Genomic DNA, 12,147 nt, shown 5'->3' with positions numbered 1-12,147 from the left:
GTGTGTGTCACGTGAGGGACATGTGTGGATGTGTATCACGTGAGGGATGTGTGTATGTGTGATGTGAGGGATGTGTGTGTGTGTGTGTTTTATGAGGGACGTGTGTGTGTCTTATGAGGGACATTTGTGGGTGTGGGTGTGTCACATGAGAGATGTGTGTGGGTATGTGTGCATGAAGTATGTCATCCCTGTTCCGTGGCCCAGACATGCCTCACCTCATGCAGCCCTGTGCTCCAGGAAGGTGGTCCAGTCCCATGGCCCCAGCTGGTACCCCTCTGTCCCCTCCCATCTTGGGGTTTAAGCGCTTCTATCTGTCCAGGTCCAGCTGAGGAGACTGGCAGGGTCTGGTGCAGTGTGGATGTGGCCACTGCTCCTTAGGAAGCTCAGCCAGACATGCACAGGGGGTGGGGCTGGGCCTGACCGTCTCCAGTATGTGATCCGGGCTAGTTGCTTCTCTCAAACTCAAAGTCATCCCTGGCTTCCCGAGCCCCGATTTCTGTGGGTCCCTCATGGCTGAGAAAACACATGAATTCAGAGGGAAGAAAAGAGCTGAGAACCGGCTCAGAGGCAGAGGCCACCCCCCAGCCTCTCGTGTCCCACCCTGTCCTCAGCAACGGGGACACAGAGGCCAGAGAGGCCCCTGCCTTCTTCAAGGTCACGGCTTGGAACAATGAGCAGTTCTAAAGTTCACACATGTCCTTCTCCAGGCTCCCCAGCTGCTTTTCAGAGTGCTGGATTTCTCCACCTTGGCACCGCCTTTCACCCCACAGTCCCTCCTGTCGGGGCTCCTTCCCTTGCCACCGCCTTTCACCCCACAGTCCCTCCTGTCGGGGCTCCTTCCTCTCTGTCCCTCCCGGGGCTGCTGCCCTTCAGTGGGAGACAGGATGGATCCTCCCAGCCTGGCAGCTGCAAAAGGCCCAGGTGGGGGCGGGGCACAGGGGCCGCGCAGGGGCTACAATTTGTTAGGCTCCATGTGACTGTGTGTGCTGAGTTCCTCTAAGAGGCCTGGGGGCTGGGCAGTGACTGGCGTGTGCCCCCGAGTGCGGGGACGGGGGGCTCGCCTCTCACTCCACGCCCAAGTTGCTGGGTGAATGCCCCAAGTTCCTGGGTGAATGCGTTCTGCACAGCCTGGGTTTGTGGGTCTGAGTCACAGAACTTTGGGTCACACCTAGGCTGGAGGCCAACCCTGACTGCAGACTCTGGGGAAAGTCCTGAGCGCTTTCTTTTTAAACAGCTTTGACATGTGCAGCAAATAGAGTTGAGTGAGGGATCCGCAGTGCCCTTGTGACGTCCTCCCGGAGAAGGGGCATTTAGCACCTGCGCAGGCTGGGTTCCTGGCCACGCCTGCCCACCTGCTGGCCAGCCTGGGGGAGGCTCTGGCAAACCCAGGGTGACTTGGAAGGGGGCGTGGGGGGCAGCCAGATTTCTCCCGACCTGGAATCTGTACCACCTTTCCTGAGATTTGCTTTCCAAAATTTCTAAATAAGAGCAGCCCTCACAGCTAGTTTAACATTCCCACCATCAAGAAAAGTGCAGAATAAAACCAAACCTATTGACTCCTCCTGCCCCCACCCCCAAATAGCCTCATTCAGCAGTTTCTCTGAAGCCTTCAGAGCAGTTTTCGTTCAAACTCGCATGTAATTGTTGATGCTTTAAAGGGAATCGCCCACAGCACATACCACACAGCGTCTAGGTGCACGCAGGCCCAGGGGACGCACACAGGCCTGGTGTGGGGTGGGGGCCTGCAAGCCTGGGGGGTGCAAGCAGGCTGTTGGGGTGGGGGGGGGTGGTGCACGCAGGCCCACGGGACGAATGCAGGCCTGGTGTGGGGTGGGGGGCATGCAAGCCCGGGGGGTGAACGCAGGCTGGGTGGTGGACGGTGGGGCGGGGTGCACGCAGGCTTGGTGTGGGGTGGGGGCACCTGGCTTGGGGTGAGAGGGCACGCAAGCCTGGGAGTACACGCAGGCTAGGTGGGGGGTGCATGAAGGCCCGGCGTGGGGTGGGGGGACCTGGCATGGGGTGAGAGAGCATGCAAGCCCAGGGGGTGCACACAGGCTGGGTGGGGGGTGGTGCATGAAGGCCCAGCATGGGGTGGGGGACACACATGCCCGGGGGGTGCATACAGGCTGGGTTAGGGGGTGCACGCTGACCCTCTGCAAGTGCTGCAGCTGCTGCTGTCTCTGGTGTGGCTGTGCTGAGATTTACTCGCCGAGTCTCCACTGTCATTGCAGACACCAGCCGGGGGAGCCTCTTCAGCCCAGGAGCTCCCTCCTAGGGGTGCGTCCGGGCAGGGAGGGCTTCCCCAGGAGGAGGAGGCAGCTGGGCCTGGGCATCCACAGGCCTCAGGGTGAGGGATTGAGGAGGGACTAGGCTTCCCCACCAGCCCCGTGCAGAGCTCCCGACGTTGACAGGCCCATCTCTCCCTGCTGCAGGGAGCTGAGCGCCATCATCCCTCCCCTGTGGACAGCCAGCAAGGACACCTTTCCCGCCATGCTCTAGAAGTCACCTGCTCAGCAGGGGTGCCAGGGCCCAGCCAGACCCAGGCCGCAGGGGTGCCGCCCTCAACCCTGGTGGTATCACCTTGACTCTCACTCCTGCTACGATACCCATTCCGGGAGGGTATAGTATCCCACCCGTCACTAGGGTCCCCAGATGGCTCTCTTCGCCCTGAGCCCTCCCACCTCCCTGCTCCACAGCAAACCTGCCTGTCAGGTTCCCACCCCCACAAGATGTGGAACCTCAAGGACAGGTGCTGCCTCAGGGATGCAGAGCCATGCCGCGCACCACCCCACGGTGCCCACACAGCCTGAGTGAGGCACAGGGTTGCCGGGCAGGGGCTCTGCTGGCACTGGGATGAGCTGATGCTGCCCCAAGCACCCTCCCTCTGTGGCAGGACTGGCGTGGACCTGGCTCTGTGCAGAAGCAGCCCCCCCCCCATGTTGATGGCATTAGCCTGAGGCTTAATTTCGTGGAAATCTCTGCCAAGGGCTGAGGTTAAAAGTGAGATTAAAAGAGATAGACAGAGACAGGAGAAGCCTCTTCTCTCTAAATGAGCCCAAGTCCTCCATGGTCCCTTCTTTCCCCAGCAAACCTCAGTCATGGGACAAAGGCTGGCAGGGCCAACGTCGCCGCGGGGTCTTGCTGAGATGCCTGGGAGATGTGCTCTGGGGCGAGAGGCCCAGTTCTTGGAAGCTGCCAAAATGGAATAAAAGCAGCTCCAAAGACTTTTCTTCTCCAACTCAGCTCGAAGCCAAGTCACATCACCCAGGGGAGCCCCTGAAGTTTGAGAACATGAGGGTATGCAGTAAGCAGGGGGTTCCGAGGGTGTCCCAGCGTGTGTGCATGGGGCCAGGACCCTGCAGATGTCCCGGAAAGGGACTGAAGTCATGTGCTCAGGGGCCTCCCAATAAACACCCGGACAGAGGGAGACAGAGACAGAGGGAGAGGGAGACAGAGACAGAGAGAGACAGAGACAGAGAGAGACAGAGGGAGAGGGAGACAGAAACAGAGAGACAGAGACAGAGAGAGACAGAGGGAGAGGGAGACCGAGACAGACAGAGACAGAGGGAGAGAGACAGAGGGAGACAGAGACAGAGGGAGAGGGAGACAGAGACAGAGAGAGACAGAGGGAGAGGGAGACAGAGACAGACAGAGACAGAGAGACAGAGACAGAGGGAGACAGAGACAGAGGGAGAGGGAGACAGAGATGGACAGAGACAGAGAGACAGGGACAGAGGAACAGGGAGACAGAAACAGGGAAACAGAGGGAGACAGAGACAGGGAGAGATGGAGACAGGGAGACAAAGACAGAGGGAAGCAGAGACAGTGATAGGAAGAGGAAGGAAGGGAAGAGAGCAGAGCTGGGGGGTCAGAGGTCTGAGGGCACTTGGAGGCCCATGTCCAGCCTTTCCAACTGTCAGGTGGAGGCTGGCTGCCTGGTGGCTGTGTGCTGATTCTGGAATCTTCTGCCTGAGTTTGAAGCCCAGCTCAGCCATTTCATGGCTATGTGACCTCGGAAGTCACGGAAGTTGCCGGAGCCTCAATAGCCTGCTCTGTACGATGGCTGATAACAGCGGCCTGCACAGAAAGATCTCCGTGGAGGTGGAGTCTCACGCATGTGGGGGCTCTGGGCCACAGGCTGCGATGCCTGCCACTCCCCTGGGCCCTCTTCTACTGGGCTGTCACAGTGCGCTCGGAAAGACACCCCTGCAGACCTTCACGTGTGCAGCAAGCCCATGGCCCGCCCCAGCAGGAGGCAGGGCTACAGGCCAGGCTGTGGAGCCGTGGTCTTGTCTGAGCTGCCTGAACCCCGCCTCGTGGACCTGCCCCACTCTCCTGTCCCCCCGGGAGGCCCTTGGTGCTAACGGGCACCAGACACCAGGGGAGGTGCTGGAGAGACTTTTCAGGGCAGGTTAGGTGAAGATTCTTCTGGGTTTCTCAGAAAAGATTAATTCTACCAAGCTCCCTTGTGAGCTCTGCAGCAGGAGACCCTGCTGACACCCCCCTTGGATGACTGCAGCCAGGGGGTGCAGTGCCAGGCTTCCTAGGGGTGCTGAATCCACCTGGCTCGATGCAGCCCTCAGGCTGTGGTGTTGGGGCCGGGAGCGATGCTCAGGAACACAGCAGTGTCTAGAATTTATTCCAGCACTTTCCAAGGAAAGAAATTAAGCAAAATCCTTGGGGGCAATAGTAATAGCAGCTACTTTGGGTGCCTGCTTTTGCCAAGCGCTGTGTGCCGGCCCGTCCCAGCTCCCCTGCAAGGTGATGGGGCTGCGCATCCATTCTGCAGATGACAAAACCAAGGCAGAGTCCAGAGCACCAAAAGAACAGCTCAGGGCCTGTTGCTGGGAGAAGAGGACCAGCCTGAGCTGCAGCCCCTTTCTTGGGCTGCCACTGCCAGCGGCCCAGAGCTTTCCGGGTGACACCTCTGCACACAGCCTGCAGCTGCCTGTCTGCTCAGGTAGACGCCTGGCTGGGCCGAGCTCTCAGACTCCCTCCTGGACACACGCGGGGTGGAGGCGGGGCCTACATCAGGTGCCATGGGGTGCTCAGGGCCTGCAGGCCGAAGGCACATTCCTTGGCAAGTTGCACGTCACCCGGGTCCCCAGGGACCAGGCACCAGCCCCAGCCCTGCTGCCCCCCAGCTGCCCATGGGCGAGTTGCTATCCCTTGCTCCCCAAAGGCAGGACAAAGCCACCTCCCAGGAGGACGTGTGTGAGCAGCAATGATGTAGCCACAGGGTGATCATTAGCATGTTGTTATTAATTATTAACATATCAATATAGTTAATATGATACTGCATTAATAATTCATGTGCGGGAGCTCTAGTCTGTGGAGGGCATATTAGAAGCCTGGCAGCCCTGTTTTCAGACCAGGGACTTCCCGAATACACGGAGTCCCTATGTCAACACCCTCATTCCAAACTGCACCCGGGACCATTAGCAAGTCAACAGTTTAATGAACTTGCTGAGGCGCGTGACTTAATCACCCTCATCTTCTAGCTCCCGGTTCTTCAGATGTCACTGATTCTGTCCTCGTGTGGCCAGAGACTCAGTTCCTACGGACTCAGAAACACAGAGGGGAGAGCCTTCCTGACCCCCAGCCAGGGTCTAGGGTCTCCTGGAAGCTTGCCATGCTGGGGTGCACCCACAGGATCGTCCCCATACTTTGATCCAGCCCCGGGCTCACTGAGGGGCTAGGAGTCAGCTGGAGCTGGGAGTGAGCTGCGGCTGCTGGGAGCTGTCCACAAGCAGGGTCCTGGAAGGACCTCACGGCCACTGTATTCTTGCTACTCTGCTTCATAAAAACGGTGTGTGCACTCTACCTGGTGTGGGCCATGCTTCCTGGGCAGGTTTCCCACAGGTGCAGAAGGTAAAGGTTGTGCCCAGGGTCCCACATAAACCAGTACCCAGGCTTCAGGTGCCTTCCCGGCCTGAACCGTCATTGGGGGTCCTGTCCAGTCTCTTCCCAGACCGAGAGCTCTTTGCACAGGATGAGAAGGACTTTCCATGTAGGGAACAGCCAGGAAGGAGAGGCAGCTATGGTGCTCGAAGCATCAGGGAGACTGACCCAGGCGCACTCAGGAGGCCTCTGCCACACATCCAGGAGCGGGAGATCGGCACTCCTCCAGCATCTCGAGGGCAGGCACTCCTCTGGCACCCCCTGCCCCAGACTCCCCACCCCACAACTACCCACGCCAGGCTGGGGGAAGAGCAGAGGTGGGGACTAGGGGACTGCAGCCAGCCTCTGCCCAGGCCGCATGTGCAGGTGGCGAATGATGATGTCTGTCAACTGCATGGACCCACCCGAGCCTCCCATGAGGCAGTGAGAGCAGGTTTGAGACACTGGCGGTTTCTCCAAGGCCCCACGCCAGGACTTTGCTGAAGGGCTTCCGACCTGAGACCCGCCACCTGTGGCCTCCAGCTAAAGGTGTGGTGGGGGCTCACAGCGCTGTCCTGGACTCAGTTTTATCTGGTGCGTGCCGTGAAAGTGCTGTCCCACATTTAGACTGGGTTCTGTGAAGGGGCGTGATCTGATGTGGCACCCCCGGCCCGCCTCTCACGGAGCTCACCTCCCTGCGGCTAATGGAGTGGGTGCGGGGGCGGCAGGCTGCAGCCCCCACAGCATGAGCTCATCCAACTGGGCTAATTCACAACAGAGAATGCCTGCTCTCCCAGGCTGACAGCGGCGTCTAACAAATGAGAAAATAAGACACTTCCTAGGAGGCATTTCCTCCCGCTGTTGGTTCTGGGAATGAAAAGAACTCTCCGAGGGGCTGCTGGGCTTTGCTGCTACTGCTGTGCTGTCTGTCCTCAAGTCACAGCTTTGCTCTCCTGAAAGACCCCACACATCCAGAAAGCACCACCCTGGGCCCCGTCAGGATGTCCCTGCGTGCACAAGAGAGAGAGTGAGAGAAGACGCCAAACCTGAAACTGCAATTCGGCTCGTTCTAAAAGAGGCTTTGGCCGTGGATGTGATGGATTTATGCGTGACAGGCACACTTCGCAAAAAAGAAGCGATGAGCAGAGGTGCCTTATCCACAGAGCGCCACGTGCAGCCCCGCGTCCAGAAGATGCAGACAATTTCCTCACTGCTGCGTCCACCTGCTGGTGTGAAAGACATGGAAACGCTCCACCCGGAAATTCCATGTGGGGCTGGGTCTCCCCGCCCCACCCCACCAAGTGCTTTTCCGGCGGGGAGAGCTGAGGAACGGGGTTCCCATGGCGGGAAAAGCCTTGGATTTGTCAGTGAAGCAACATTTTTATGAAATCACATTTGCCCTTTGCTTTTCTCTCAGATTTTGAGTTGGAGCTCCCTTTGTCTCCCTCATTGTCTCTGGCCGTCTCCCAAGAAGCTTATTGACAAAGCTTCACTCAGGTACGGAAGCCCTGGAGGGCCCCTCCCCCATGCCCCTGCCCACCTTCTTTGGAAAGCACCCCAGGTAGTCAGACACCTGCCCCGAGTCACAGGAGGCACACCCCCTGGCCCCCCACCTGGGTTCAGTCTCCACTGAATGCAGCCTTTCTCCCAGGGGGCTCTCTCGCTGTGTCCACAACGCAATCCTGGAAAATGTACAAAATTGACTGTGCAGAAGTCAAATCCCAGATGCTCACCCAGCTTGGTTTCTCCTCCAATGAGGAAACGTGTATTACAGCTGCTCTAAAGATCCGCCCTCTTTAGGAAAGTGGCCCCAAATGTCTCAGCCCGTGGTCCACGGCACCTGCCTGTCCCCCGAGCAGCGCGGGCAGTACCAGCCTCACCTCCACGGCATTCACAGAGCCTGCTTTCTGTCGCCGGTGTCGGCACTCCTGCGTTTCCATTTTCACTTTTAGAAGTAAAGTAAGGTTACAGCACAGGAAAGCAGCTCACCACCCACTCACCACTGTATCGAGATGGCGGGGCCATGGGAGTCGGCCCACCAGATGGGAGGGCAGCGCACGGTGGGTGCTGGATGCTCATCCAGGGCCTGGCATCAGCACACTGAGTGGCAATGGTGCAGAGTGGCCTCGCTCTGCCTGCCCAGCATCCCTCCTCCCTTCATTATCAGGTCCCTCGTTTCAATCTGGGGAGCCTGGGTAGTTCTAGGGGATGGCTTCCTCCCACCCCAAGTGGTCAAGTGACCCAAGCCTGGCCAGCGAGTGTCCATCTTGGGACCTTTGCTGGGTTTCTTGAAATGAGTCTCTCTCACGCGTGTTCTTTCGGTGTCTTGTTCCCTCTGTCTCTCTCTTTCTCTCTGTCTCTTCCCCTCCTCCCTCTCTCTTTTTCTCACTCTGTATCTTTCTCTCTGTGTGTCTCTCACGCTCTGTCTCTCTGTCTCTCTCTGTATATTTGTCTCCCCCTCCCTGTCTCTCTCTCTCTCCCTCTCTCCCTCTCTGTCCCACCCAATTAGATATATAAGCCTGAAATCTCAGCGTCCACCTGTGCTCCGCCTGCAAACAGCCTGCCAGGAGTGAAGCCAGCCCCAAGGAAGGTGGAGCTGAGCTATGGAGAAAGATTTCTGATGACATGGTTTGGGTTCTGGATCCAGCCCTATTTTCAAACCTCTTGGCCACATAAGCAAGTTGGTTCATCTTCTGAGTTGACTTTCTATCCCCAGCCAGCCCAGCATGGCAGGAGTGACAGCGACCAGCCCCACGTGGCTCCTGCAGCCCGGCCTCTGCCCACTGCACCTGTGGATGCTGAGACTTTCGGATGCCCATCAGCAGGCCAATGGTGTCATCACAGAATGGAGTCCTTCTCTGCAATGAAAAGGAACAAAGCCTACAGAAACACACAACAGTGCAGATGAGTCTTAAAACGACATTGAGAGACCCCGGGCACACAGCCCACACACTGCATGATTCCATTTAGAAAGTTCCAGCTGAAGCAGATCTGACCCATGCTGGCCAGTCCGTGATTGCTGGGCCAGAGGAGGGCGACGACTGCCAAGGTGTATGAGGGAAGTTTTTGAACTGATGGAATGTTCCAGATCTTGATTATGATGGTGGTTACATGAGTGTAAAACTCAACATTTATTAAATAAAACTCTACAAACTTTACACTTAAAATCTGTGCATTTTTTTTTTTGGTATGTAAATTATACAACAACCAAGCTGACCCTGAGAGAGCATGCAGGGTGTGGAGTTCACCTGGTGAGACACCCCTGGCCAGAGACAGGATGATCTGAGCTGCAAAGACGATAATAATTGCAGTGGATTGAGACCTACCAAACACATATCGGTTCATGAATGCATAATGATACATATTTCTTTTAAATTCAAAGGCAGTCACCATTTATTAACTGACCTGATTACAAAAATAAGCGTGTAGACCTGAGTTCATTCTGCTAGAAAGCCTGCTGGTCTGGTCTTCCCAGCTGCCAGCACCCCCACCTTCTACAAAATGAGTGGGCGTTTTCTTCATTTCACCTGGTGGAGAGAACTTCAGCCCACAGGAGGTAGTTTGCTTCTTTGAAGCGTTTTCCAGCAGCGTACATCTCGTGAATCAGACCCTCCACGCAGACGATGCCGTATCGACTGGGAGCTCCAGCAGAGGAAGAGCGCTCTTCAAGGTGGCCCGCTTCCTTTTGGTGTTGCTGGAGCCGTGCCCAGAGACCTGCTCCTCTACCGACTTCGTGTTCAGGTCCCCCACACAGTGCGGTGTCTGCTTCCACCATCCCCTGCAAGTTCACCGAAGCCTTGCTGAGATGAACAGTGGTGCCCTTGAAGACACAGTAAAGGTGAACAAGCTGCAGGCCCACACCGGGGACCCCTCTGCTCCCAATGGCCAGGCCAGTCTGGGCTCCCAGGTACGTACAAGTTGCCTCTGTCCTAGTGCCGCAGCGACTCGGATCCCAACTCTGGGCTCTGTATTCCTTGCAGTCGTGCAAAGCTTTCTCATAACTCAGCTTCCCCCTTGGCTTTCAAAGCATCCTTTTGGTAAAAACCCCTGTCTCAGGCCCCTGATCTTCAGTTCTGTGAAATCCTTCACTGCTCCATAAGGGGCTTCTGGTGCAGCAAGAACCTTCTCTTCCCTTCGATGCCGTCCACAGTTCCCGCTGGAAGGGGGCATGTGCACACAGTGGTATTGACCAAGCCAACCCTCAGGAGGGCTTCGGGGACCCGGTGCATTTTCCTGAAGGCAGCGACTGTGGGAGAAGATTTGTGCCCTTATCCTGCTTCCTCTGGACAGTGGCACTGGGGATAAGACTGCTTGGAGGAGAAGAGTTTCCATAAAAGTATCCCAACAAATAAGTGAAAAAGAACTTCCAGACTCAGGACATCACCATCTTGCAACCTCGATGGATTAATGACTTGAAGTACAGAGCAACCCTGGCCACCATTCCAGGAGTGCACAGCCCTGACCTGTGTCATCCTAATGGGGGGACACAACAGGACCCTGGGGTCCTGGGGCAGGGATGCAGCCTGAGTGGGAGGAGTCTCTGGGTCCAGCCACCAGCGCACAGGAATCTCAGAGGACAGAGGAACAGGCAGAACTGCACCAAGAGGACACACCTCAGGCCAAACGACCTGGTCATTCAGCAGACACATTATAAAAAAAAAAAGAGTGACAGGAGGGACCTAAAGACTGAAACAGACTTGAAACATTTTTAAAATCAAGCTGTTATAAAATGTTAGGCAAAGCCGGCAGGGTGTCATGGCTCACACCTGGAATCCCTACACTTTGGGAAGCCAAGGTGGGTGGATCACCTGAGGCTGGGAGTTCGAGACCAGCCTGGCCAACATGGTGAACCCTGTCTCTACTAAAAATACACAAATTAGCCAGATGTAGTGGTCCATGCCTATAATCCCAGCTACTCGGGAGGCTGAGGCATGAGGATCACTTGAACCTGGGAGGTGGAGGTTCCAGTAAGCTGGGATTACGCCACTGCACTCCAGCCTGGGTGATGGGCTGACAGTCTATCTCAAAAAAAAAAAAAAAAAAAAAAAAAATTAGGCAAAGCTACATCATAGTATTTAGAGGGGGAAAAAAAACACAAGGAAGTGATTCCTACAAACAAAACGGCACTGGCTCCTTTTGGGCAGGGGCGAGGCCGGGGAGACATCTGGAGGAGACAGTGCAAGTCCAGGTTTTGGCATGGAGCTGTTCCACAGGGTAACTAATGAAGCCACGTGTGTGCTTTGAGGGGCACCCTCCATACTTGCATATTGTTTTAAAATAAAACGGTTTTTATAAAATCATCCAGAGTGTGGCTCCTGCCCTAGAGTCAGGGCGCTTAGCACAGGGGCCTCTGGGGCAGGGGTTACCAGCCAGGCACAGCATTTCCACACCCTGGCTGGAATACGGCCTCCTCTCCTCGCTGGCGGGGTGACTTGCGTGTGGCCACCTGTGCCTCAGTCTCCCCATCTGCAGAGTGGAGAAAACAGCAGGACCTGCCCCTCTGGCTGCTCGGGGAAGGACCGACTTCAGGTGAACTTGGAGCCATGCCTGGCTTGCATTGCTGCTGGTTTGTGGAACAAATGAGGCAGGTTTGGGTCTGACCTGTCCCCACACCCCCAGCTCCCAGCACAGTGTGGCTGGGCGCAGACACCCAGCGGGCATCAGTGGTATGGACGTCACTCAACTCGGTCCTGCCAGCATCCTGAGTGCAGCCTGGTCTCTACATTGTTGTAAACAAATTAGCTCAAAATCAAGATGAGCTCAAAAGACAAAGGAAGATGCTCCCTGCACTCCCCAGGAGGGCTCTTCTTCACTTTAGGGAGACCCTGAATTCCCACAGTCCCCGCCTTCTCATGGGCCCCGCCTTCTCATAGGCCCCGCCTTCTCATAAGAAGAGCTGTCTTCCCACAGGCCCCACCTCCCCACAAGCCCCACCTCCCCACAGGCCCCGCCTCCCCACAAGCCCCACCTCCCCACAGGCCCCGCCGTCTCACAGGCCCCGCCTCCCCCACAGACCCCACCTCCCCACAGGCCCCACCTCCCGGCAGGCCCCACCCCACTTCCTGTCTACAGGAACTTCCACAGGGTCTTATTGAGGTGCCAGGGCAGAGGGGTGGTGAGGGGCCATGGCTCTGGGGAGGGGAATATAGAGGGAGGGGGAGGGGAAGGGGGAAGTACAGGGTTCACCTGGGAAAGCCCAAACAACCCCCCATGTGACTGTCTCATTCTGAGCTTCTCCGGGAAGCTCCCTCAGCCACCTCCCACCCT

At 56.9% G+C, this 12,147-nt stretch overlaps 1 protein-coding gene across 6 annotated transcripts in view; it reads right to left on the bottom strand.

The window, feature by feature from the left end:
- Positions 1-395: 395 nt before the first annotated feature.
- Positions 396-12,147, bottom strand: part of LOC108535278 (uncharacterized) — a 34,305-nt gene continuing 22,553 nt past the window's right edge. For 2 of the 6 annotated variants that reach the window (XM_017881195.1, XM_017881197.1), the window contains exons 3-8: positions 9,286-10,126; positions 8,542-8,738; positions 7,761-7,825; positions 7,494-7,562; positions 6,927-7,106; positions 396-3,192 (exon numbers count right to left, since the gene is read on the bottom strand). In XM_017881195.1, coding sequence (XP_017736684.1) covers positions 2,447-3,192; positions 6,927-7,106; positions 7,494-7,562; positions 7,761-7,825; positions 8,542-8,738; positions 9,286-9,402 — 1,374 coding nt within the window. In that variant the 5' untranslated portion in view covers positions 9,403-10,126 and the 3' untranslated portion in view covers positions 396-2,446. The remainder of the gene's footprint in view (positions 3,193-6,926; positions 7,107-7,493; positions 7,563-7,760; positions 7,826-8,541; positions 8,739-9,285; positions 10,127-12,147) is intronic. The other 4 variants (XM_017881196.1, XM_017881198.1, XM_017881199.1 and 1 more) reach the window with 4 other exon arrangements.

Source organism: Rhinopithecus bieti, unplaced genomic scaffold (assembly GCF_001698545.2).
Source record: "Rhinopithecus bieti isolate Rb0 unplaced genomic scaffold, ASM169854v2 scaffold_12573, whole genome shotgun sequence".
Classification (NCBI taxonomy): Eukaryota; Metazoa; Chordata; class Mammalia; order Primates; family Cercopithecidae; genus Rhinopithecus; species Rhinopithecus bieti.
This window is presented reverse-complemented; position numbering and strand designations above follow the sequence as displayed.